Here is a 27,529-nt window from a genome sequence, read left to right as displayed (position 1 = left end):
CTCCAGGCCTCCACAGAATGACTCCCAGGTGAGAGCTCTGTGTCCCCTCACAGCTTTCACGGAGAACCTCTTGCTTTAGGGAAGTGACCAACAGCCCTGTCCCACCTCTGCACCTGCACCTGGGATGTGGGCTGCTTGGCCCCCAAAACTGACCCTGCTGTGCCCCCTTGGGTGCTCTCAGGAAATTCTAAGTAAAAGACTCTAACCATGACCAATATTCCTGGCCTGTGTACTGTGACGTTCAATGCCCATGTTCAAGTGGGCATAGTGCCGTCCTTTATTTGAATTATATTCACGTGCAATGCCAGGCAATAGGCGAAGAAACAAGAGATGTCAAAAGGTAAGTCATTTGCCCAAAGAAACTGAATGGTAGCATCAGGCTAGAGCTTGTGTCCTGCAGTTCTCGATTCAGGGCTCTTTTTATTGCCATGAAGTCCTCCCATCCCTCCGCCCTTTCTCCCCCAACACTGGATGAACTCAGTCTCCTTTCCCAAAGGGCACATTCCATAAATGATGATGTTTCTACAGTTGTAATCATGAGCTCTCTGACCCTGTGGTTCCTCCTCTGTGTGGCCCACCGGCCAGTCCTGATCCCATCACGGCCCCCGGGAAAGAAGTAGAAACAGGACTTGGGTTAGCAGCTGTGGTGGAGGTGAGGCAGCCACTGGGGGCTAGGCTCTGGGAGTGACTGAGAGGGTCCCGAAGCCACGAGGCCAACTTACTGGTGCTGAGTTTGCTGGTGAGCCGTTCTGTCAGCTGGCTGCCCTGGGCGAGGTGCTCCCGGAAGCTCTGTCCCAGGTAGTAGTCAATGTCGTTGCTCCTTAGGAGGTCCTCGAAAGACTTTACCGTGTCTTTGGAGTGCTGGGTGAGGAGATAACAGATACCTCTCCCTTCCCGTATTTTCTGACGTAGGTAGGATAGTTCTCGGGCCTGGTCCTGAATCAGGGAATCATATTTCCTAATGAATGAAAGAAGAGGAAAGAGTAAGAATGGAAAATTAAGCTATGGGGGCTTCTGTAGAGATTTCTGTCAGAGCATCTCTAAGAATTCCTCAGTTTATGCTGAATTCTGGCACCAAAACCAAAGGATGTATTTAAGAGTAAATTCTGTTCTGACAAAACTGCATCAAACAACACGGTACACCACCATTCCTCCACTGTTTAGCATGCATTAGTCATGCGCCAAAGTGAAAAATAAGTTCCGTGGGGGTAAACACAGTGCTGTATTTTACTTCCCTTACAGCACCAATAGAGTGTAGACTTATAGTTGATAATAAATGCTAAATAGATTTATTGAGCAGGTACTCAATAAATACTAAAAATCCGCATAAGTCCTTTCATGTCTTCTACTTCAGAGACCATCTATATTACTTCAGACCATATTTTGCAAAGATGGCCGTTACTCAAGCTCCCGTTCCACATGCTTGGCTACAGTGTGGCTGTGCCCTCTTTCATCATTAGGTAGCAGTCATTCTCGACCTCCTCAAATCTGTGTGGGCCCTGTGACCACCTTGACCAAGACAACACACTGGAGGTGACACTGCGCCAAGTCCAGGAGTCACTCTTAACTCACCTGGCAACTTCTACTTCCTGACTCCTGGAAGCCAGCTACCCTGCTGAAGTGAAACGACCCTGAGAGCACCACTATGAGAGGCCCAGGCCGGGAGCAAAGGCCCCAGAAGACAGGAAGCCACGTGGAGAAAGAGAGACGCCAGGGAGCACTGTGTCACCAGGCACGAGGATGAAGGAGCCATTCCAGCCAGACGTCTCAGTGACTCCAGCCCCAGCCATCATCTGACGGCGTGAGAGACCTGACGTGAGAGCGACCCCTACTAAGCCCAGCCAATCCACATAAATTGCTGTTTGAATCCCCTGCTTTGGGGTGGTTTGTTACTCAGCATAGATAACCTAGATACCGAGATGGACATCTAGTCCAGTGTTTTTCAACACAAAGTATCAAAAACAATAATTACACAAATAGGGTTGAGAGCTTTAATATGTGCTAGGCATTATTATAAGAACTTGGATTAATTCATTTAAACCTAATAACCACCCGTTGAGATAGGTTTTCTTATTTTCCTCATTTAATAGATAAAGAAACAGGCTCAGGAAGACTAAAGAGGTTTGCACAGCCTGTAAGTACTGGAGCTAGGATTCAAACCCAGGAAGTCTGCCTCCAGTTTGACTACTTATACGTCCTGTCGCTGTGTGAAGACATTCCTAAGAGGAAATCCCAGGGACCTGGTATCTCCCAGCAGGGGTCAGGTGTCCTTTCTTAACACCCAGGACTACCATTGAAATAGGTCCTTCTCTGACTGCCCCAATGGGTTCTCTCTTCTACCTGCCTGGGCTTCCCTATTTCACACAGAAACGTAGACATCTTCAATCAAGCAATGATCCACAGAGCACCCTCCTTACCCAGGCCACGAGGCAGATCTCAGCTCCTCAGCCAGCTTCCCTTCTGTCCCAGTTTTTGGGAGCTGGGCTTCTAGCTGGGACACCCTCTGGATCAGACTCTCCAGATCCTTTTTAGCTTGAAGCCCTGGAGGGTAGAAAGCCCCAGTGCCATCAGACAGCCACCCCTCATCCTCATCAGTGACACTGTGCGGTGAGGATCCCTCGAGGGTACCAACGGCCTTCAGCTTTCGGGGTCTCTCCAGACTAGATGAATAATCGCTTGTAACTGAGAGGGACCGAACCCGGCTCTTCAGGTTCTGAATGACCTTGTTGGCGTTCTGCAGCTGGGCCTTCAGATCTTTGATGTCTTTACGTAGGACAGAGATGTCTTCTGACTTTCCGTATGCCCGGAGCGCCTCCTGCTTCCCTAGTTGGCTTTCCGAGGGCTTCTTCCCAGGGGGACTGGCCACTGTGGAGCCCAGGTGTCCCTGCCCAGAGCCCAGTTCCTCCATCAAGACTGTTTCCCTGAGGCTGTTGTGCTTCTCACACTCTGAGAAAAGACAAAGACATCCTCCTGAGTAAAGCTGGGCATGCTGCGGAGGCCATGCCCTTCAAGGTCTTGAGGACAATAATTACTAGAACAAAAGTTAAAGCAGTACTTGATTCAGTGCTGGCACTGTACTAGCCTCCAAATGCCATATTTCTTGTCCTCCCAAGAGCCCTGCAAGTCAGGTGTGGTCACCTTCTATTTTACTCAGTGTTTTTCTCCTCAATTTCAACTTGGTGGATGTCCCTATAGCTACAGTGCTTTTATAACAGAAAAACACTTTTTTTAGATGTACAGTTTGCATATCCACCTGATAGTTTAGTTGGTATCTGCCTGCAATGCAGGAGACCCTGGTTTGATTCCTGGGTCAGGAAGATCTGCTGGAGAAGGGATAGGCTACCCACTCCAGTGTTCTTCGGCTTCCCTTGTGGCTCAGGTGGTAAAGAATCTGCCTGCAGCGTGGGAGTCCTGGGTTCTATCCCTTGGTTGGGAAGATCCTCTCGAGAAGGGAATGGCAACCCACTCCAGTATTCTTGCCGGAGAATTCCATGGACAGAGGAGCCTGGCAGGCCACAGTCCATGAGGTCACAGAGTCAGATACAACTGAGCGACTAACACATACACAGTATTTCCTCTAAAAGAACATTTATTTTTTTTAAAGTTCACGCTGAAATTTTTTTTTTAACAGGCAGCATGTTGAAAACTAACTGTAGAAATTCAAGCTCACGCTCAGCCTCACTTTGGGCATGAGTTCTCCAAACTTTCTGCCCCCCTGTCCTGTGCGCCCTTCAGTCTACTGCACCCCTCAGCCTGGCTCCGCATCAGATGTGGGCTTGGCCAGCAGCACCCAAACATGAAGGCTGCCCCTAGCTTGGGAGGGCGAGCCCCGCACCCGAGCTCTCACCAGGGCTGGTGCTCTCCTCCCGCTCGGCCTCGTTCTCGCTTCGGCCACAGGTCTCATAGCCCAGGTCCTGGAGGTCCACCTGCACCTGCTTGCTGTCCTGCTTCACCGATGATCCACCTGCTTGGGAACAGACAGGGGGTGCTACAGAGGATCTAATTTCCCACATACACTCTCTTCCTCAGCAGCATGCACCCTGGCCCTTGGGGAGGTCAGACCCAGAGTGGGATAGACGCTTCTTTGGACTGAGGTGGGAGAAGAAACACCTGCTCCAGCAGCAGGACCTCTCTCCACCAGGTGAGCTTGAGATAACCTGGGCTTCCCTGGGACCAGACATGTTTAAGTCAGACACTGCATACTGTCAACTCTACAAGCCCCAGGGAAACTAGCAAATGCTTTGTTCGTGGGGGTTCAGGGAATGTTTGAATGGAGCAGAACTAATTCAGAGTTTCAAAGACACCAAGATCTGCCCTGTTCTGTTAAGTGTTATAAACGTAACTGTTTCATGTTAAACTGATAAAAATTAAATAAAACTTTATATCCCCAAATTGAATTAGCTACATTTCATGTTCTCCATAACCACAGGTGCCGTAGATACAGAACATTTATGTCACTGCAGAAGTTCTATGAGAAAGCACTGATTCTAGACCAACAACGATGGTATACTTCTGAAGAGTCTAATGTGGTGCAAAGAGGAGCAGAAGAGAACCAATCAACATATGCTGAGAGAGGTAAGGCAGTTTGTTGACTGTACCAGAAATCAGTGAAGCTAGATGTTAGCTCATTTCCCCCCTATGCTGTCACTGCAAACTTGCTTTATTCATTTATTTGTTTCTGCCATCTGCAAATTGAAGTTAAGTATCCACTTCCATGGGCTTCCCTGGTGGCTCAGTGAAGAGTCCACCTGCCAAAACAGGTGATTTGGATTCGAGCCCTGGCTCAGGGAGATCCCCTGGAGAAGGACATGGCAACCCACTCCAGTGTTCTTTCCTGGGAAATCCCAAGGACAGAAGAGCCTGGCAGGCTACATTCCATGGGGTTGTAAAAGAGTTGGACATGATTTAGCGACTAAACAACAACAATCCACTTCCACAATGCTAAGGTAAGAGTCAGGATTAAACTGGCCATGAGACTGGGAAAAAAGAGTGAAATCTGCAAAGCATGAGCTTCTCAGGGAGAAGACAGGTGGTGTTGAACTTAAGACTTACTAAACATGACTCTGTATTTCTCCAGCTGGTTGGCCTGGGCAAAGACAGTGGCTTCTGATATCAGCAGCTTCTCCTGGAGATCCTGATAGCGTTGTTTGCATTGTGCCAATTGGGAATGCAGGTGCTTCGTGGATCCCGGGAGGCTAAATTCTGACTGCAGCCCAGGGTCATGGGTCTGGGGCTGGTTATCCAGCTGTGAAAAGAGCCAGCACAGGGTCAGGGCCATCTGAGCTCTCCCCAGGCAGTGGTGGCCGCTTCGCCTTGCGGACCCTGTGTACTTCATCCATGTGTGTGTCGTAACACTTCTCATCCCACTTGGCAGCTACTTGCCTTCCAGACTGAGCACCTGGAGAGCTGGGTGATGTTTTATTTATCTCTGTTGCTACAACACACAGCACAGTGCCACCCGAGTCTGTGAGGAACCCTCAGCAAGTGTTTGTTCAGGGGTTGAAAAGAGAAGGGGTGGGAACCTCCACTCATCTCTCCCTGCATTCCCACCCAGTTGTTTTCTCAGAGTCCTCTGCAACCCATTTTACTTAATCCTCAGCAGGCAATGGCAACCCACTCCAGTACTCTTGCTTGGAAAATCCCATGGATGGAGGAGCCTGGTAGGCTGCCGTCCACGGGGTCGCAAAGAGTCAGATACGCCTGAGGGACTTCACTTTCATTTTTCACTTTCATGCATTGGAGAAGGAAATGGCAACCCACTCCAGTGTTCTCGCCTGGAGAATCCCAGGGATGGGGAGCCTGGGCCTGGTGGGTGCCGTCTATGGGGTCTCACAGAGTTGGACACAACTGAAGCGACTTAGCAGCAGCAGCAGCTCAGCCCCCTCTCCTTAGACAATCCTGACAGTTCCTTTGAGGCTCAGGAGCAGACCCCTGTGCTGAGCTATGATGTACACAGCAGCGATAAGTAAGAGATGTCATTACACACCACTGACTGGCTGCCTTAAAGCCCCGTGTAGCCCTATATTGCATCCTATGGAAATGATCTGGTTTTGTGCCCTCTTTCCCCACCATGTTGAATATCTGAAAGGCAGAGATGAAGTCTGATGGGCTGTTTCCAGTGCCTAATGCCTAGTGTCTTGCTGGAAAATTAAGCACTCAAATATTTGTGAAAGTTAATTACTCATGTAATATTCACGAGATAATGTTGTAAAAGAAAGCTTTCTAAAGGCTGGATGTTAGAGGAACATTATCACCACTACTTGTGGTACAAAGATGCCCTTCCCGTGGCATCTCCTGATCCACGGGGCAGACCTGTTTAAGGTAAACATTTCCAGCCTTTCTCCAAGGGCTTTTCATCTAACCCCACACTTACTTGGTGAGCATCCACTGTGAGGGCAGCCCCAAGGTCAAGGCTCCGGGGTCTGGGGCACGGCCTTGTGGTCACACCCTCCTCTTCTAGGCATTGGTGCTTTCCAGGAGAGTAAACCAGCTCTGTGTTCATTCTGTTGATCTCCTTGGCCAGGTGCACAAGGAGCTCGGGATTAAGCTTACTAGTCCCTTCCTTGCTGCTCAGCACCAGCTGTTCTTTGAGGAGGTTGATGATATGGCGGGCATTCTTCAGTTTTCCCTGGACCTTTCTGAATTCAGCCTGAAGGCTACTCTCATTCAGACCCCCTTTGGCAACCACAGTCTCCACCATCGCCTCGCCCTTCTCCTTGTCTTCCTCAATCTCCCATCCATCAGACATTGCTTCTCCCATCTGCTCTTTCAGCTCTGCATTCTCAAGGCAAAGGCTCAGCATGGTGTTCCTGCAAGAAACACACACAGTCAGGGGCCGGGTCTGGTCTTGGCCTCATTTCCTAAGAGCCCGGTTAACCCACAACTCAGTCCATCAGAGACTCAGAGACACCCCAGTACTTGAAGTGACCTCAGAGACCTATTAAAACATTCCTTATTTTATATACCCATAAATCAAGGCTCAGGAACAGCAGGCGATTCCCCACACTCCCATAAATACTTGGCAGCATTATCACTAAAAATCTCTGACTCAAGACACACAGTCTGCTTGCAACCTCATGTTCTAATTTTCAGTGGCCTGTAGAATAAACAAGGATACTTACACTGTTAATAACAAATAAAAAAGCACATTGCCTGGGAGAAATGTATTATCATGTAGACCACAGTTCTATTAATTATCATTAGTCATTTTTCAACTACTGGATGAGAAACTGGGGTATAGGAACACAGAAGAAACAAACAACACTAGCCAGAATTGTAGTCAAATGTACTATGTTAATCAGTTGCTTTCTATCTGGCTCCTGTGATAGGAGATCGTCTTCATGACAGCAGGGATTCTGTCTGTCCTGTTCACCCAGTGTCCCCAGAGCCTCCACAGTGCCAGCTGCACATAGAATATTCATATTTGCTGAGAAGATATAATGGGCTCAACAACTAATTTTCACCAAGATATTTTGGTTGCAGCCTTTCCTTCCACCAAATCCTTTACTAGGACTGGATGGAAGCAATAAAAGTGTGGCTTTAAAAAGGCAATTCACTTCATTGACTTAGGGGAGTCACTGGATGCTTACATGAAATTCATCAGTGCTATGTTTAGTTCAGTGCCTGCAACTGAGAAGTTATATAATTCTGCTCTTATCAGCTGCAGACCTGAGGAATACTAACAGCAGACTCCTAGGAGGTGCTTGTTTAAAAAGCTTAAGAGCTAAGGCCTAAGAATCTATATTTTATTTAAGTTCCACAGGTGATTCTTAAGCACGTTGAATTGAGAACTGCTGACCAGAAGAGACAAAGGAAGTAGCTAATTCACAGCCGGAAGGACCAGCAGTTGGCTGTGCCTCTACACTGCGTTTCTCAGAATCCTAAAGTTTGGAAATAGAGCAGAGCTTGTCTAGAGTGAATTAAGGACGAACATGGTTTGGGACATAGGAATCAGAGAGACTGTGAGAGTTTCCTCAGTGGAGAAAAGGGGAACAGGTATTTGACTAAAACTGAGGTGTGACAGGGAAAGAAAGGGGCACATGTGTGGTATAAAGAATATTTAATGTTATGTCATAACTTTGTATTTGGGGGAATACCCTGCTCTTTTCACAATGCAAACTAACAAAAGCAATGCTCAAGAAAATCTTCCCCAAAGAGAAGAATTACATAGAATTACGAATTGCAGTCTATCTTCTACAGTATCAGTGCTTCTATATTCAGCTGTGGGATCGAAAGAGCTGTACTGTTCTCACCCATGATAGCACAACAAAGCATAATGAAGTTTAAATCAAACTGAAGTTTTAGCTTAAGTAGAACTTAAGACAAGAAATATCGTGATGATTCAGAGTAAAAGAACAAAGGATGCTTGCAAGAGTATTTCAAAAAACGTTTGATAAAGTATATAGGAGAAAAGGCTTAGGATTTAATATTTGGGAGCCAGGGATCCTGCCATGGACTATTATGCAAACTTGAGCAAGTTTGCTAGAACTTTTTAGGCCTGAGGTTCCTTAACAGTCAAAAGATACACTGTGCTAGATGTCAAAGTACTAACATTAATATTATTCTATGACTCGGGGACATTTGAGTGGCACACAATAGGCAGGGAAACTATAGAGTATGGATTAGAAGCTGTTCATCTGCACAGCTGTGTTCTAAACAGCAGGCCATGAGGACTGTGACCCTTGTGGACGAATGAGTGAGTGGATTATCCCTATGCTATCCGCACATTTTTCCAAGCTTCTTTTGAGGGCGAGGGGAAAGAGTGAAGGCAGGGCCATTCTAGCCAATGAATAAGTTGCTTCCCACTTTTGCAAAGTAAATAAAACAGAAGAGGTTATTAAAATTGTTATTCCACAGTTGAAGGATTTGTGCTGCCGAGAGACAGATGAGTGGAGGCTCTGTGTAAACCCTCCTCCTCATGGACTGCTCTGGTTCTGCATACAGCAGGGAAGCATCTTGGGTAGCAGGAGATTCCTTACACATTCCAGTCAATTCAAAACAGCAATACCTGTCATACAACTGGGAGATTTCCACTTGTGACAGTCATACGTATAGCAGATAATGGGCATTTTTATATTGAATTAAGACCAGATTTATTTGAATAGTTCAAATGGTAATTATTGATAATCACCATTATTCAGGGCTTCCCAGGTGGCTCAGTGGTAAAGAATCCACCTGCCAGTGCAGGAGATGCAAGAGATATGGGTTTGATCCCTGTGTCGGGAAGATCCCCTGGAGGAGGAAATGGCACTCACTCCAGTATTCTTGCCTGGGAAAACCTATGGACAGAGGAGCCTGGTGGGCTACAGTCCATGGCATCACAAAGAGTCAGACATGGAGCACGTACGCACACACACATGCATTATCTAGTTTTATTAGCTTTTCTACGAATCTGTAGAACCATGCATGCATGGAGCCTGGGATGTGGACCAAGAAGCCCCAGGGTGGCACGAATTCCTTGGCTGCAGCAATGTGGTCCCTTGGCTACAGCGGCCTCTCAATCGGCAGGCTCCTCTTCTCTGGGGCATGTCCTACCTGATGTGGGCCACAGAGGAGAATCCTGCTTCCTCGATTTGAGCCTTTAGCTCCTTCAGTTCCCCCTCAGCTTTCCTCTTCTCCTGTAAGTGTCGGTGAATTTCAGCCCTCAGGTGGAGCATCTCCTCCTGAAGACCCCCGTTACTGTCCCCTCCTGTCAGGGAAGGAGGAGCCAGAGATACATTCTGGGTCTCCACAGCCGCCCGGCTTTTCTCCAACGCCACCTTGATGAGCTGAAAGAAAACCAAGGTTTAAAGAAGTTAGTTCGCTAAGAGGATCTATGAGGAACATCAGAGCACAAGGCAGCCTTCAACGGGACTCCATCCTAGGACTTTCCCAACCACAGGGTCCCTGGAGACTGGTTTGGATGAGAGGATGCACCACACAAGCAGGGAGAATTTTTGCCACGGGCAGCAAGAAGAAACTGCAGAGGTGGGTGAGGAAAAGCCCAAGCACACGACAAACTTAAAACACATGCAGACAGATGAGGTTTAAAGAGGACTGGAGAGTGCGGATGCTCTTGAGTCTTCTCCTTCTCGGGGGACAGAGTTCCTTCTCACGAGACGAAAGGCTTCATCAGCTCCACAACACTCGAGTCCTTGATTGCAAAGACCATGGCTAAGACACCAGAGCTCAAAGCCCGAGGCCGGGCCTGTAACTCAGACTCTGACAAGGATGATTATGAGGAAGGATCTGGGCACTTAGGAGTCATAACCAGAGAGCTAGGGTATGGGAGGAGTTACAGGTAAGACAAAGAAACTGATTTCATTGGCAGCAGGAGAATCACAATCTATAGTCAGGGAGAAGTTCAAGTTGAGGCCACCTAGATGGGATGGGATGGGATAGGAGGAGGGCTTGGGGGAGAACGGATACATGTGTATGTACAGCTGAGTCCTTCCGCTGTCCACCTGAAACTGTTACAACATTGTTAATTGGCTATACTCCAATATAAAACAGAAAGTTGAATAAAATTCAAAAAAATGAAATAAAATGAGGCCGCCCGTCCAGCAACCACCTTCCCTGTTGGCTAACACTCTGTGCTGCTGCTAGCCCAGCTCTCTCTGCAGATTTAAGCAAGGGAGAGGAAAACAAGCAGAAACAATTTCCCATCACCTTTGGTTTTTGAAGATACTCTTGAAGTTGCTGCTGCTGCTGCTGCTACTAAGTCACTTCAGTCGTGTCCGACTCTGTGTGACCCCATAGACGGAAGCCCACCAGGCTCCCCCGTCCCTGGGATTCTCCAGGCAAGAACACAGGAGTGGGGGGTTGCCATTTCCTTCTCCAATGTGTGAAAGTGAAAAGTGAAAGTTAGCGACCCCACGCACTGCAGCCTACCAAGTCATCCATGGGATTTTCTAGGCAATAGTACTGGAGTGGCTTGCCATTGCCTTCTCCGACTCTTGAAGTTACTCCTTAAGATTTCAACAAAAGCAGACTGTATGGGTTTTTCCTCAAATAACAGTTTTTTAACTTTTAAACTTTTTTACTGTTTGTCTTAGGCACCTCTCCAGTTTTTTTATCATGCTCTTTAAAGAAACCAAAACCTGAGTATGATAATCTACTTAGTGTATGACCAATTATTTTAGTACATGAATTTCTTGCCTGTCAAATATTAACCTTATATCCCAATGTCATAATGGCTTCTTTTTCCTTTTAGCAGCAGCATTTCGGGGTTTTGCTCAACTTCAGGTTGATTTTGACCTCCCAACTTTCCACCTCTCTGCACAGCTATTTCTGGGTCATGTTTTATCTCTATAGTGACTTGTACCTGTCACAAATTCATTCTGGCTATAAAGAACCACTTACAATCATCAACATTATCAAAATATTTATGTGCATCTCCGTAAATCATGTAGTGGCCACTTGAGTAGGAATGACTTGTAGAATTAATTATAAACTTGATTCCTTCAATTAGATCAGGAATATATTGAACAAAAAATAGGCTCATAGGAGCTCAAATGAATCAGTGATTAATAGACCTGCTTGGCTTGGCTCAAAGCCACTGACTGTTGCTTTGGACCTCCTAACAGCATGCCAAAATCTAGGCTTCAGCTGCATGGTGGGGTTGATTCATGGCGTGTATGTGTAAAGCGTTTAGTAGCACAGCAGTGGAGGCTGTAAAAGATGTGCAAGCTCTGCCCTCTCGATGAAGAAAGGAGAAGCTGCCCACATGTGCTCATTTCCCAGCACCAATCGCACCTGCAGCTGTAAGCCTGAGATCTGGGAGGCTCCTGAGAATGTCACTATGGCTCTGCTGCCAGGTTTAGACTGGTGGCCATCCCTGCATGTGCCCCAAAGCACTTGGGACAAAATGAAGGAGGAGGATTGGATAAAATCACCTTTGAAAGCTTATGACCTAACCTTTCATTTAAATTATTTGACATTATCTTTCTACATAAACTCTTTGCAACTAATTTACCTAAAATAAATACTGCTCTCAGCCTTGAATATGGACACAGTTATTCTTTGCTGTTAATAAAGGGTGCTCAGTTGCTCACTTGTGTTTGACTCTTTGGAGCCCCAAAGACAGGGGTTCTCTCTTGATGGAATTTTCCAGGCAAGAATACTGGAGTGGGTTGCATTTCCTACTCTGCTGCTGCTGCTGCTGCGTCACTTCAGTCGTGTCCGACTCTGTGTGACCCCATAGACAGAAGCCCACCAGGCTCCGCCGTCCCTGGGATTCTCTAGGCAAGAACACTGGAGTGGGTTGCCATTTCCTTCTCCAATGTGTGAAAGTGAAAAGTGAAAGTGAAGTCGGTCAGTCGTGTCCGACCCTTAGTGACCCCATGGACTGCGGCCTACCAGGTTCCTCCATCCATGGGATTTTCTAGGCAAGAGTACTGGAGTGGCTTGCCATTGCCTTCTCCATTTCCTACTCTAAGGAGACCTTAATGGTTCCTTCTGCTCAAAAATAATGTCTAATTTTAATGATGCCATCTAATTTTTAAGTGCCTTCTGGATGGATGTTATCTTTTATTGATTTAAATACACTGGCTTTCTTTAAAAAGGGAAAATAAGACCCATGGAATGTTAATACCAGAATGGACCATATGGTTTATCTGGTCTGATTTCTTGCTTTTAAATGAGAAAACAGAGATCTGATTTGTTCCCAGGCTAATCTGACTTTTCATATTTCAACGTCCAAGGGAGTTTACTTTGGCTGCTTTGTCTTTAAATTTTAAATGTAAATGCATGAAAAGTGACTGAGGATCTAGCATTTATTTTTTGCTTTATCATCTATGGAAAGCTAATATTTCTACTGTTTTTCCTCAAGCAAAACCCCAGGGCGTCCGTGTGTGCAATAGTGGTGTGAATCCTTTAGTCCTACTGTTAATTACATCGCATAAATCACTGTTGCTGTTGTTGTTTTTCATATTTCCTAATTCTTCTGTTCTCTTGCTTCTGTGGTATAATTCAGCTTTTTGGTGTGCTGGTTTTCCATTTGCCCCACAGAAGTCAATGTGCGAACCTGATCTCTTATTTGAATAGAATGGCTTTGTTTTAGCCCTATTGCTCCATACCGCCCACAATGTATTCAGTTCCCAGACAGCATTAGGGCATTAAAAATGACCTTTTTTCAAGTTCATCACTGCCTTTCTCTCCTTTGCATTTGTGACTGTTGCTTAATTTTCTCTGTTGCAAAAGTTCCAATGAAGAAAGACAATGATGATTGGTTTCTTTCACAGGAATTTCCTAGGTATTATAGACCTTACATTTGATTGAGAATGGAATTGTGTGAGAGATACCTGGGCGAAATTACCATTATGGCCAGACCTGAAACTTCCTGAGGAGGGTGAGTCCAAAAATAAAGATGTAGCAATATGCTTTGGCCAAAAGCTGGTTCTTGCCTTAAAAGGAACATAAAGATGGATGGATATGTTTATAAGGGGAAGTGTGTGTTTGCCTGAGGCAGGAAGGGAGCTTGGTGTTGAGAATAAGGTCTACTCCCAAGGACACAACTGGGAGAAGCTCAGAGCATAACCTTAAGGGACCAGTTCCCTGGGAACAAGCAGATACATTTTTGAGAATCTGGACACAAGACAGTTATGACAAAGCAAGCTTTATTTAATTGGTAGCAGGAGAACCACGCCCACGACCCTCAGAAAAGTTGCTGTAAGTTTACAATAATTTCACATACCTCCTTCCCAGAACTGAAGACTGACTCTCAAGGAAAGGAGATGCAAAGAAAAACAGTGCTTACCCAAGATATTCTTTCATCCAACAGATAAATACTTGTCTAATTTATTAAGTATCTCCTAGGCCAAGTGATTGGAGAAGGAAATGGCAACCCACTCCAGTATTCTTGCCTGGAGAATCCCATAGACAGAGGAACCTGGAAGGCTACAGTCCATGGGGTAGCAAAGAGTCGGACACGACTGAAGCAACTGAACACATGCCAAGGGATAGGGAAGACATTGCAAGGGAAGTACAAATGCCCCGATGTAACAATTTATCCCAGGGTTGGACTGACCTCCAAATGTAGTCTGATCGTTTCTCCACACTCAGCTATAGGAAAAAGAAGGTTGAGGAAGAAGTGACTTTACAAACCAGTTTGCCTATAACTGAGAATCGGAGTGGAGAACTCCTCCTATCACGCCTAGTTTGGACCACATCTGGCTCTTTCCATATCTTTGGCTCCTGTTCATATATTCTGAAGTTAATAACCATCAGTGTCAGCTTGACAGCTGACATCCCAGTCAAGCTCCGTGTGAGAGTGGATATTTTCACATCCTGCAGACCCTTCTCCACCACCCAAGATCCTCAGTGCAATCAGGGAGTGAGAGGTGTGGCAAGGGATCAGCCCAGAGGGGCAACGGAGCACATAAAGTTACAAGCATTGGTTAGGAGGACTCAGAAGCTGTCCAAGCAAAAAGAGAAGTGGAGCTCATGCAGGAACTCAAGGGAGAAGTTAGGGCCAGGTGTGTCTAAGCAACACAAAGGGGGTCTTGGTAGAAGGTGGAGAAACTGTGTTGAGAATGGGAGGTGTTTCAGACAACTGCTTCTGTCCTCAAGAGTCAAAGACTGTGCCCAGCCCTGTGAGGTTTGGGTGCTGCTCACGTGGGTCTTTTTGTAGGATTCTTAGACGTGCCTCCTCTTTTTCTTGTGCAGGAGATGAAGAGGCAGATTCATTTCCCCCGTAGTTTTCCCAACTGCTCCAAGGAAGCTCTCCCTGGAAACACCCAGCTGCTTCTGCAGAATGACAGATACTAATGATCCACTTGCTCCTGGAAACATCTACACGCCCGGTCCTTTTAGGACACGGATTGCCAAATGTCCCTGGGCACGGTGAAGACACAGAGGAGTTCCAGTGGATGCTATGGGATCCCTCTCGGTGACTGAGGTCCAGGACATTCTACCCTTGAACTCGAGAAAATGCTGGTTACGCCTTCACTGCTGGTCAATGAGAACAGTGTTTCAGCCTTGGGTACCACGTTCTGAGGTCTGACCAGGGCTTGCTCTTGAAGTGTCATCTGCTGGTCACTGACTCATCACCACTGGAGCAGACAGTCAGGTGCCCAACAAAGTTCTCTTTTATATAGTGAGGCTTCCCCGAGAATGAGCCTGGTTTTGGAGGCCTTCCAGTCCTCTTGTAGTTCCTCAGAGAGCACTCTCCTGAAGCAGGGGCCAGGCCTGCCACCTCCCCAAGTGGCCCTTTGATGACTGTCTTCTGGGATGTGTTTCAGTTGCAAAAGCCCAAGATGGTAAGTGTCCATGGTTTTGTTGTGAGTAAAATTTCTTCTGAAGCTATAGCTATAGATGGTACATAGGGGCAAAGGAGGGCAGGAAGGGGCAGGAGCAGGAGCACAAGATACAGGGAGCAAAAAGGTGGATTGGAAAGGAAAATGGAGTGAGAATGGGGGCTGGAAAGGTGGCTGGCAGCTTAGCGAGAGCAGGAAGAAGACAGGGAAGTGGTTTATGCACAAAGGTGGCTTCTCGTGCCAGGCCCACGGGGGCTGCAGGAGGCCACCAGTCCCCGGAGGGCTCAGCCCTCCACCTGGGACCCCGGGAGCTGGCTCGGACTTACTTGCTGGTGGCTGTTGTGTGCAGCCTCCTCCTCGATACTGTCGGTGAACTCCGTGCTCGCATCCTCCGTGTCGTCCCCTGCAGCTGTACCTAGGAGTGGGTCCAGAAGAGAAAGGTGACTCCCCTGGCAGGGGCCTTCCAGACAGCAGCTTAGATTACACTCACTTTGCCATCCGCCTCTGATTTCTTCCTTTCCCCAGAATTGCCCCCTCACCAGCAGGGAAGGCAGCACCAACACTGGAGAAAAGTCCATCACTGGTCCTTTGTTACGAACGCTCCAGTTTAAACCTCAGAAGGTAAGCCGGCTTCAACTGCACAGTGTTAGACTGTCGGACTAAGTTGTTGCCCCCCTCACTTATTTCCAGAAACCCTGAATTATTTCCTTCCTGCCACTGTGTAATAATTTTCCCTACTGTGACATGGACCCAGCGTGCCAACGTTTTCCCACCACTGAGTGCAGAGAGGGTCCCCGATTTCCTTGGGATCAGGGCAGCCCTGTTCCTCCCATGTTTCCATTGTTGGGATCAGTCGTGCTGGGGTGAGTACCTAGATGAGGAACCTTCCTGCAAGGGTCTTGTGTCCTACAGCAGCTGAGGTCTCTTCCAGCCCCAGGGCCAAGAACGTTCAGCCATTTCCTAACCCCTTCCTCTTACCTCCCCTCCTCCCATCTCCCTCAAACCCTTGTCCAACATCAACATCCTGTGCCTGAAGGGGTTCTTGCCCCATTTTGTCTAAAAGGAATTAATCCATTCATTCACTCACCAAAAATGAACAGTCACCCTGGGACACAAACATCTATGCCCCACACTAAGGGACAAGTAGCTGCAGTTCGTGGTCTAGATATATGTCCAGGGAAGTGCTGACCAACAGAAATTTTTGCAGTTTTATGCCTCTGCTGTTCAGTTCAGTAGACACTAGTCACACGTGGCTACTGAGCCCGAGGAAATGGTTTTCTTTCAAACATCTAAAAGTAAAATATTCTTTTTAAAAATACTATCCTGTTATGTCTAATCCTTTTGAAGAAATTCTGGCTGGCACTGACAATTAGTAGCAATACAAAGAATCACTATTCATCATTTTGTATCTGAAACTATGAATACTGCTTAAAAGAATTTTCATTAAGCTTTTTTCTTATAACAGTCCCAATGGTATGTCTATCTTTTAAAATTAATTCAAATGGTCACATATGTGGCTGGTGGCTGCCATATCAGACAGCACAAATATAGGGTGTTCCTTCTTCTCCACATCCGTAAAAATAAGACTGCTCATCAAATTTTAGATTAAGACCTATGGCTCACATTACTGATTTCTTCTGAAAATGTAGGAATTTATAATGGTTAATTCATCTGGACACCAAAGAAAATGTATCGTTGATACTCCTTGGGTCTTACAGAACCTGCACGTTAGAGAACCCTGAGATCCAGTTCTGACTCTGGCCTTGGAAAACAACCTGTTACAACTCCTCTTCTGGCCACTGGGTAACCTGAGCCTCAGAGATTAGGCGGCTTGACCACAGTTACATAGCTAGCCCTGTATAAGAGCCATGCCAAGATGGCACGTCTCTGGACTTTCAGGCAGAGACCACTCACTGTTCCTTCTGGTGACAAATCAGATTTTTGTCTCCTCCTCCAAGAGCAGAGAACCTGCTCCTGAGCTCGCACACCATGAATGAAAGGCTCTGCATAAATAATGAGCATTCACTACCCTCTACAGGTAAGGTGAGCAGGGCCAGCTCACACCTACACGCCATCTCTTGGCATCTGCAAGGTTATGCCAGGGTACTTGCAACGGCCCCGGCCAATCTCATGAAAAAGTACTAAAAGCATGTTGTCCTACCAGCTTAGTTTTATGACTCATTTGCTGGTCTTTACCGTGAATGTTAGTGTTAACTTTGGACCAAGGCAGTAGCCTGTTCAATAAAGCCCTACTCACAAGGAGACACCTTTACCGCTCGGCATCTTTAGAGCTCTGCGGCAGACTGTTGTACAATAGAGATTTCCAATACTTACTTTTTTAAACCAGCCCCAGAACCGTCTCATTCAGGACACTGGTTGTGCAGAGGTGAATGAACACACTTCCTAAGCTGTGGCTGCTTTGGGAACTCATTGAACCCAGGATGCTAATTCACTTGAGGACAACCGTGTTGTATTATGCTCACTTTGAACAACACTACTGTTGTTCACTATTCCCTGAACAATAGAGATCAGAACCTTTTTTCTTTCTCTGCAAAGAAAATGAATTGTTCCACTCAGTGACAGACTTAAAAAACACACTTTTCATATTGTTTCCCTTCTGAGTGTTGAAAAGAAGAATCCTGTGGTTGAAGAAAGTTCAGCTCTAGGAGGTCAGGATCCTCAACCCCACCATACCACACTGGGCTCACATCCTACGATGATTCCTGCACAGGATTCCAGAAGTAAGGTAAGAGGAGATAGAAAGGGTGCTTGTCACTGGCCTTGAAGGCTTCTGTCTAACCCTTTCTGCTCTCCACTTACCTTTGTCGACCTTTCTGATGCCACTCTGCCTTTCTATTAATAATGTTCTCTCTTTAATTCACTCTGGGGCAGGATACCATGATTTTGACTTCATCAAGAGTTAAATGGAGACAAAGCAAAAATGCCATTTCATCCTGACACTACTGCATAGGGGTTTTGTTTTCCTTATTCATTTTCTCAGCAGCAGCAGTCTGCGGTACTTCCTTCAGGGCAGCTTGAAGGCTACCTTAGCCTTTACCAATTTGAATGCAAAAGGCTTTTTTGAAAGTGAGGGGTAAATTAAAAAAAATATATATATATATATATATATAGAAAATATTGAAATAAGTTATCCCACACAAAGTCATGCAAGTTTACAGTAGACAAGCCTCTGCTGTTACCATTCCTGGTTTTTAAAATGACAGTAAGAACTTCTCTTTTGTGGAGAATATCCTTTTCTAAGCTTTTACAAAGCAACAAAACACTATCCTCAGAACTATAAATTTCTAATTTAAAGGTACTATACTTTATATTGATGAAGTTATTGCTAGTGTTTGATAAATATGAAATAAAATGTTCTGCCACCTTCAGAACTACTGAAAGCTAAGAATCTGTTCATTCAAATTTAACTTGCCTCTCAATCTCCAGGGTAAGTTTTACATATTAGGCTGGAAATTTTATTAAAAACTTTTATTCAAGGCTTCAGTAATAATTCTCAAGTTGTGGTTCTCCCAAGTTTCAAGGCCCTGAATCACACAGAAGGAGGTGCCACCAAAACTTCCCTCTCTTGAAGAATTAGTTTCTATCAACTATCTGACTCTATAAAGTACATAGAAATAAACTTCTAACATGCAATACTTTAAAATCTTTTGGCAAAATTTAAGTGGTATGAAAATATAAGGTCTTTTTTATCACGGAGGCAAAAAGTCATACTTTCGTGCTTCTTAAATTGAGGATGGCATAATTATCGAGAACCTGGACTCGAGAGCCAGATTGTCTAGGTTAGATTTCTGCTTGCATCATTAGGTACGTGACTTTAGACAAATCCTTTTCATAACTTAGTTCCCTCACTTCTTAGGGTTAATAGTAATATCCATTCCATACACTTTTCAGCTATAAAGGGTTTGGTGCCTTTGAAGTGCTTGAAACAGTGCTTGGCATCCACTCAGTATATCCCTTATTATTACTATCTTACAATATTATTGACAAACTGGTTTACGTGCTAGAACTTAGAGAGCTGAAAAAGGCCACAGAACCTAAATGTACTCAGCAGAACACTCAGTGGTAAAGAATCCGCCTGCCAGTGCAAGAGACACAGGTTTGATCCCTGGGTCGGGAAGATCCTGTGGAGGAGGAAATGGCAACCCACTCCAGTATTCTTGCCTGGGAAATCGCATGGACAGATGGTCACAAGAGTCAAATAGAACGGATTGACTAAACAACAACAGTGTTTTCAGGGGATGATCTTCAGTCTACCTCTTCACTGCTGACTACGGAGGTGTGAAGTAACACTCTTCAGTTATTCCTACTTTGCAGGACAGTTGAGAAAAACACAGATCTATCAGTAGATTAAGATGAACTCTTGAATAGGTGTTTTAACAAATAGGATTAATCATCATTAACTAATAACTCCTTAAAACTTCATCATGCACAATTATAAGCCTTGAGGGAAAGTCATGAAGTGTCATTTTAATTCTTCAGTAATGAGCCCCAACTGGGCTGCAACAAGACCATTTTCTCCAAATTCTACTCTACCGTCATTCTTGTTTTCTTTTTAAGCCATTTATATGCAACCAACAGAAAAGGAGTAATAGTTTCTCATAAAGTTACTCAGAACACAGGAGTCATAGCTGACTAATTTTGAAATGTGATTTAAAGAGCTAAACTTTATAGCATGAACAAGTTTGCAGTAAGAAGTGCCTGGCTGTTTTTCCTTCGGTGCCAGGCTCTTTATGTGCTCTGGGCCCACCTCCCTCACTCTTAGACACTCTACCATGAAATTATAAGAACTTTCACCTGTTCACCTCATGAACTAACTATTGATGACTTAAATATTATGATCCTTCATGAGAGGATCAAACAAAAAAGGTCTCCTATCAAACTGCAGATTTACCTGCATCTGTTCCCTTCTAGAACCATAAGAAAACTAAGATTTCATAGAGTCTTCCATAAGCTTCTCCTGAGAAAATTCTTTAACTAGACATTCTAATATCAGAACCAAAGTAGCTGGGGGAAAAAAAAAATTTGTCTGCAGTCAAGTTCCTTTATGGTGTATCTTTGTTTTTACATCACAGTATCTCTTAAGTACCCTTCCAGTTTACAAGCTTATAATTCAGAAGGCAACTGTTTTCAGTGACTTAAAATTCTGTAATGTCAAGGAATTCTTCCTTCCATGATCTCTTTGTTCCTCAAAGAACACAAGAAACAGGCCTTTCCAGAACATACACAGGGACAGCACCACCCATCATAACAATTGTTCAGTTGCTCAGCTGTGTCCGACTCTTTGACTCCATGAGCTGTAGCATGCCAGGCTTCCCTGTCTTTCACTATCTCCTGGATAGCTCATAACAATAGGCTCCTCAAACTTTCATCCCACTTTCCACCACTCTCCTTCAGCAAGCAGAGCAGGAAGGGTTTTTTAAGGTACAGTAATCCATTTCACATTTCTAGGGGACGTTAAATGCTGTTTCTTCAGCCTCATTTCCTTGAGAGTAGGAAAATTCAGGTTTCTTCTGCTTCCTTCCTTTAGTTAAATAAATACAAAGGCTCACTCTATTTCAGAGCCTTATTTAACTTGGAGCTTTACTACAATCATCAGTAGACTGGTTCTCCTATAAGGGGAAAAAAAAGATAAAGAGCTTTCTCTACTTTTCTCATTAATCTTTTAAGAATGAAACCAAATAATTATTGCTTGGCCTTTGATACTTTTATTGGATAAGTAACAATTTTGTGTTTCAACTAAAATAGCTGAAATTCTAACACTTATGTATAAAAAAGTACATGCTCCATGCTAGCACAAATGTTAACACAGTTTAACACAACACAGTGCCATGAAGAAATGAAAACTTCCAGCTTGTTTTGGTGAGTAAATAGGCCTAAAAGAATCTAGTGCCAAGTTACTGGATATAACGTTATGTCCTTCTTCATCTAAACTGTCATGAATCACTTTTTCTCAACAGCCCTAAGATCAAAACTTTAAGTGGTAAAAAGTAAACCTGCATTTATTATCAAATTGATCATACTTAGTGGAAACAGACAAATTCATGGTTTATAAAACATACTTGTATATACACATGCCTCTAAAGTTTACAGACTGAGAGGGGTTTTTCAAAGCAATTATTTTGAAATTGCAAAAGGAAGCACTGTCTATTCATGTTATACACTAAAAACAAACCTACATGCTAGACAACCATGAGTTCTAAAAGGGAACAAGGAAGTTGATTTGGTTCATGTACTTAACAACCATACTCTTCATCATTATTTTAGATCAAACATTTTCTGATGTTGCTGAACTTTTTATTTTATCCTTCCAGCTTCAGCAAGAAGAAAACAGTATGATAATTATTTTTATTTCTGGAATTTGACTTTAAATAACAAAAAGGGAAAGTAATGCAAAAAGAATTCATATGTCACTTTATAAGTTGAATTACTCTTATTTGAAATCTGATAAAATTAGTATTGTTAGCGCTACAGTTTTATGTCTCTCTCCCACTTCCCATCCTTTGCTGGAAGCAAATTACAAACACTGATTTTTTATTTGGGAAATTTATCCTGGCTCAGTGATGATGGAAAGAAGCTGAGGACTTATCTTCTATCAATACTCACACTACTGACAATCTATGATTATCTTTTAATTGTAATAAAAATGATTTAACAAAGTTAATTGCTCCAAATATCTAGTGACAAGGTAGCTTAAATCCATATTCCAAAATGCATTAAGACACAGAAACTATCACCCCACAGAAATTATTCTGCTGTCCTGGCCTGTTGACTCATTCCTTCTGTTTTTCTGATTGGGTTGCCTTGTATGAGCTCCATATTCCCAGCTATTTTTTCTGCAGTACAAAAGGTAGAAGAATGAAAGCTCTCTGAGCTTCACCCCAAAGAGAAATGAGAGAAAATTCTCTAAATGTTTGTGTCTCACAGGATATTAGTATCTGAAAAACAAAGCTAATTTCACTTATCACACCTCTAGTACCATTTCTACAAGGCAGGATGGAAAATGGACTTTAGAAGTGTGTGAGTCACTGGATTCCTTCCCCACTCTCTAGGAAGTTTGTCACGTATCCCTGCACACTGGCTGCAAACCTATAGACCCTAGTTGAAGAAGCAACTTGAGTTTTTCAGGGATGTGAAGATTCTGTGACTTAAAAAGGAAAAGAAAGAAAATGACCAGTAAGTCAGAAAACAATAACTTCATCATATCAACAGGAACCAGAGTTTTCTAATACTAGCTCAAAGAAAGCAAAGGCATTAAATAACTGTTTCCTCTAGGGCTTACACTCCAAAGGGAAGTGATTTTAGGTAGGTCACTTACTCCTCAATGAAAGGAGCAATTTGGGATGTAACCTGATCTGTTTCTCCTTGTCCTAATCAGAGGGTTCTAGATCCAACTGAAGCAGAGAGGGGAAGAAGATGACTGAAGCAGAGAGAACTGAACTCAATTTTCTTGAACTGTTTTGAAGCTATGAACCAGACTTCTCAACCAGACACTGGATTAGAAGCATAAGCAAGCATAAAAGTGATAGGCCTTTTAGAGGAATCTGCCACTGGGGTCATGCAAATGGTACAAATGGTGCCAGTAGAATAAACTAAAGAACCTCCTCAGGAAACTTATGGCTTGGATCTACTATCCTATTCAGGTCAAGATTTTCTTGATCTTCACAGATCTCTGACTGTACATAATGACAAAGAAAAATCTTTTAAAAATACAAATGAGGAAGCCGAAGAAATGAAAATACTGCTGCTGTCCATAAATGAGTGAAGAGAAGTGAGCGTGGGAGGGGGTGGGGGGGTGAGGGTGAGACTACACCTGATCAAAGTTAAAGGCTGACAATATGGAAACAGTCCCATCAGGCCTTTCAAAAAAGCTACTGTAACTCGACTAATGACCAACCTAGATAGCATATTAAAAAGCAGAGACATTACTTTGCCAACAAAGGTCCATCTAGTCAAGGCTATGGTTTTTCCAGTGGTCATGTATGGATGTGAGAGTTGGACTGTGAAGAAAGCTGATCGCCGAAGAATTGATGCTTTTGAACTGTGGTGCTGGAGAAGACTCTTGAGAGTCCCTTGGACTGCAAGGAGATCCAACCAGTCCATTCCAAGGGAGATTAATCCTGGGTGTTCATTGGAAAGACTGATGCTAAAGCTGAAACTCCAGTACTTTGGCCACCTCATGTGACGAGTTGACTCACTGGAAAAGACTCTGATGCTGGGAAGGATTGGGGGCGGGAGGAAAAGGGGATGACAAAGAATGAGATGGCTGGATGGCATCAACGACTCTATGGACATGAGTTTGAGTGAACTCCGGGAGTTGGTGATGGACAGGGAGGCCTGGCGTGCTGTGATTCATGGGGTCGCAAAGAGTCGGACACGACTGAGCGACTGAACTGAACTCGACTCAACAGTTAAAAAGCGAACACCAGAAGATGCTGATTTATACTAGATATTATCAATTATCAGACTTCAGTGAGACAGTTTAATCCTGTAATAGGAAAGAGTTTAAAGGAAATATCTATTAAAAAGGACTTCCATTTCACTCATTAAATAAATCTTCTTGGAGGTCCTTTTCAACTCTTTAGTTTCTAAAAACTATATAGACTTCAATTACCCTGACCTCTTACAACCATTACAACCAGAAAGGAAATATGTGAAAGACCAAATCTATCAATACAGATTTTTCTGAATTTAAGTTCTATGTTTCTAATTAAGCATCGTCTGAGTGAGAATTTGACTCCATTTTCTTTCACCTTTTTTCCCCTTCAAACACTAGGTTCTATAAGCACACAATGCTTTATCTAAAGTTATTGTAATACTGAAAAACACCTGGCAAAGGGGGAACAATTCAGTAAAAGAAAAGGTCTGTGCTCCTAAAGAGGGAAAGGAATCTTATTATAGCATGCTAAATACGAGTATATGAATGAAGGGGCCAGAGCATCAATTTATCTGCGGGATACAGAGCAAAATTCATCAGAAGCATAATCTCTAATAAGATTCCAAATTATCACACAAAATTGTTCGACTGGCAAACTCTCTCCAGTTAGCACTGTTCACAAGCCTTGGAATACCAACTATACAGACCAGAAAGTCAGAACCGGGTTTTAGTCACATCTATGGTATCAAGATCAAACTCCTAATTTCTGTGCCACTAAATCCCTTAACTTTCTAAAATGTTTCCTAAGGCCCAATATCAAAGCTAAGTAACTACAGGACAAGTTACTCCATCTTTTCAGGATCCAAATCAGGACTAGAGTTCATTTACTTTCTCCCCCTGATCTATGGATTTTGTTAATTTTTTGGTAGGAAGTTGGGTTTCTCAGTATTCACTCCACTACCTTAGCATTTCTAACATTTCGCAGCTGTTCAAGATAACAAGGGAAAGTCCTCCTCTCATAGGATGACAGAAACAGATGTGGTAGCTTACCTAAACGACTGTAATCACTATGAGCCATTAGAAGCCAAATATCACCCATGGTTGAATCTTACCAGGAAACTTAGCACCACTAGTCTATTAGTGAAAATAAGAAAAGACATTTCCTAAATGCCTTGTAATCATATGACAGGCTAGTCTTTGTGGGGGTTGATATTTCTACAGCTTGATTATCTGTTTCTTTACTTCTAGAATGTTACAAAAAGCTTTGTGCAGGAAAGGGTCACTAAAAATTGGAAGACTAAGAAAAAATGGATGATTCGGCTTATACTTCCTATCTCCTTATGAAATGATGCCTTTTTCCCTCAAAGCAAGCCCATTAAAACTGGAAAGCATTTCCATTTAAGAGGAAGTTTATGGCTACCAATCTTTTGCAAATTACTTCATCAGAGAATTCCAGGGTGTTTCTCCAGGAAAATATTTTCTTCCTTGTCCACGTTAAGAGTGACTGATGCTCTGTTACAGGTGTTGCGGAGGTTACAGAAACTTGGACAGAATTTAGAATGTAAACAAGCCATGTCAGCTGATGAATGTGAAAGAAGTAAAATGTCATGTAAACAAACGGGAGGGAAAAAGAAAAACCATTGTGCTCCGCCTAGCTTAGAAAAGGTACTCAGTTACATTTATGGTGCTAAGAAGCCACAATCCCTACTTCCAAATTCCATGTTTAAAATCTGAAACCTCAGCTTCTAAGCTAGGAAAATTATACCCAGCAGAAATAACAAATCTCATGAGCTTGCAAAGTTCCAGAGTAACCTTGGTTACTGTTATTTTTTATTGATATTTAAGATATCAGTTACATTGATATTTAAGATCCCAGAAGTATAATCTAAAGGGCCCCCTTTCTTACCTCCATCATGTTGTGATAACAAAACATTGAGACAATGACCAAAACCTAGAAAGATGTGTGACATTTCTTTCTAAACTATTCAAACACATCAAAGCCAGAAGCCTATGAGTTGTTTTAATATGGAGAAATGCAAAAGCACTAAAAAGTGAAAACTATAGCACTCCAACTAGTGCCACTACCAAATGAAAAACATACAAGAAGTAGGCTATTCTGACCATAATGAGTTATTTGGTGAAATACTGAACTTGAAAGGGGACACTGCATTTGAAATTATCCTTTTATGTGGAGAATTCTGACCCTGAAAGAGCTGGGAGCTTTCTTAAAGTTATGTTCTGACTAAATATTATACGCTTGGTTTAAAGAAAAAAATAAATTAATGTAATTTAATCTGCATCTAATCTCTTTTCCCTGTCATTCAATAATCAACTCGGAAACAATATCAGAGGTAAAGGTTTACTCTAAATGGTTTAACAGTCTTTGCCTCTGCTCTTTAACTTGGCCTTCCCAATACTTTCAGTCTACACTGCAAGTCTTAGCTTTGACTACCTTCTAAGGATTATGCCATTTCTGCAGTCATTCTTACAGACTCTCATTCTCTCTCTCTCATCTTGAACCTTTGATTAAAAAATTGCTCTCACTCAAAGAGCAGAAGTTGATTGAATGGCAAAAAAAAAATATTCACACATGCATTTATGACATGATATGGAATATGTGAAATGGATTGTGAAAGTGGGGGAGGAATAAACTTTATTGACCCATAGAAGGGATGAGGGAAAAGAAGGAAGGGGGGGTGAGGAAACTAAAATGGAATGATTTATAGTGTGCAAATATACCTTGTAACCTCCACCATTCAACTTAGAGAGTTACAAACAGTGAAATACAGGTAGACTAAAGTGAGTTTCACTTTGCAGGCGATGCTACTTGTACCAGTTCTACAATTAGTAAGTCACCGTTTAGTTCAGACAGGGCTCTCTGGTTAGCGCACACAAGGGTCTCCATCCTGGGCTGCAGTCTGACCCGCCAGTGCTCAGAAGCCATGCTCGTGATGAACTCGCACACTTTCCAGTTCCCCACCTCCAATGGCAGCCAGGGTCTCCAGCCTGCTTAAGCGCTCCAGGCTTCTTCCGAGAACTTCTTCTAGGCGATTGCGTATCACCTGGGCCCCTTCTAGTTCCACCTGCAGAGTTCGGTCTCTCTCAGAGCTGATTCAACATGCCACACATGGAAGGAAAATGAATTAGCCATCAATGTAATGAGTCCACCGTTGTTGTTGTTTGGTCGCTAAGTCGTGTCCGACTCTTTTGCGACCGCATAGACTCTATCCCCCCAGGCTCGTCTGTCCGTGGGATTTTCCAGGCAAGAATACTGGAGTGGGTTGCCATTTCCTCCTCCAGGGGATTTTCCGGACCCAGGGATCGAACCTGTGTCCCCTGCATTGTAGGCAGATTCTTTGCCACTGAGCTACCAAGGAAGCCCATAATGAGTCCACAGACGCTTCCAAAGAGCCAACAGTGCCACTCTGAGCCATGAGACTCTAGGAGACACGTTTAATTGTGTCTCTAGAACACAGTCAATGAATGTGGTCTTTGTTGTGGCCCCTGTGTTCACTGCTGGTAGACTAGCAAGGTCTGCTTTCCGTAAAGTTTGTCCCTTTATCCAAGATACTGGGCCAATCTGACATAAAATTATATATATATATCTATAGTTCCTAATATTTAGCTAACACCACTATAAGGTTACCAGGAGACATTTTATTTTCTAACTGAACGCATTAGTTTCTGAAAAACCAAAACCCAGGAAAAACTAACTGTAAATTGAATTGATATTGAGCCAAGTAGGGTTGGTTGCTACTGAAGGTATATGTTTTGTCATTTGTTAACCAAACTTTACAGTACTCTGAGAAGGAATCCAGCAAAGAGCCAGAGATTCTTTAACAAGTAACACAAGTGGTCCTATCATACCCTTCCTCTGCCTTCATTTTCTTGAAAGAAAGAA

The 27,529-nt window shown here is 43.7% G+C and overlaps 1 protein-coding gene across 21 annotated transcripts in view; it reads right to left on the bottom strand.

The window, feature by feature from the left end:
- The window catches only part of LOC129541805 (myomegalin-like), a 214,533-nt gene that overhangs the window by 29,485 nt on the left and 157,519 nt on the right, over positions 1 to 27,529 (bottom strand). For 14 of the 21 annotated variants that reach the window (XR_016037281.1, XM_088835637.1, XM_088835641.1 and 11 more), the window contains 8 exons: positions 26,609 to 26,736; positions 15,560 to 15,648; positions 9,535 to 9,767; positions 6,374 to 6,809; positions 5,053 to 5,245; positions 3,848 to 3,967; positions 2,418 to 2,946; positions 723 to 958 (listed from right to left, as the gene is read on the bottom strand). Coding sequence is in view for 20 of the 21 variants with exons in the window: in XM_088835637.1 (XP_088691763.1) it covers positions 723 to 958; positions 2,418 to 2,946; positions 3,848 to 3,967; positions 5,053 to 5,245; positions 6,374 to 6,809; positions 9,535 to 9,767; positions 15,560 to 15,648; positions 26,609 to 26,736 (1,964 nt within the window). In the remaining variant the exon portion in view is untranslated. The remainder of the gene's footprint in view (positions 1 to 722; positions 959 to 2,417; positions 2,947 to 3,847; positions 3,968 to 5,052; positions 5,246 to 6,373; positions 6,810 to 9,534; positions 9,768 to 15,559; positions 15,649 to 26,608; positions 26,737 to 27,529) is intronic. The other 7 variants (XM_088835639.1, XM_088835642.1, XM_088835647.1 and 4 more) reach the window with 1 other exon arrangement.

This window comes from Moschus berezovskii, chromosome 4 (genome assembly GCF_049115385.1).
Source record: "Moschus berezovskii isolate FMDL1 chromosome 4, NW_MosBer_1.0, whole genome shotgun sequence".
Taxonomy (NCBI): domain Eukaryota; kingdom Metazoa; phylum Chordata; class Mammalia; order Artiodactyla; family Moschidae; genus Moschus; species Moschus berezovskii.
Note: the sequence above shows the minus strand (reverse complement) of the source record. Positions and strands in the feature narration are given on the sequence as shown.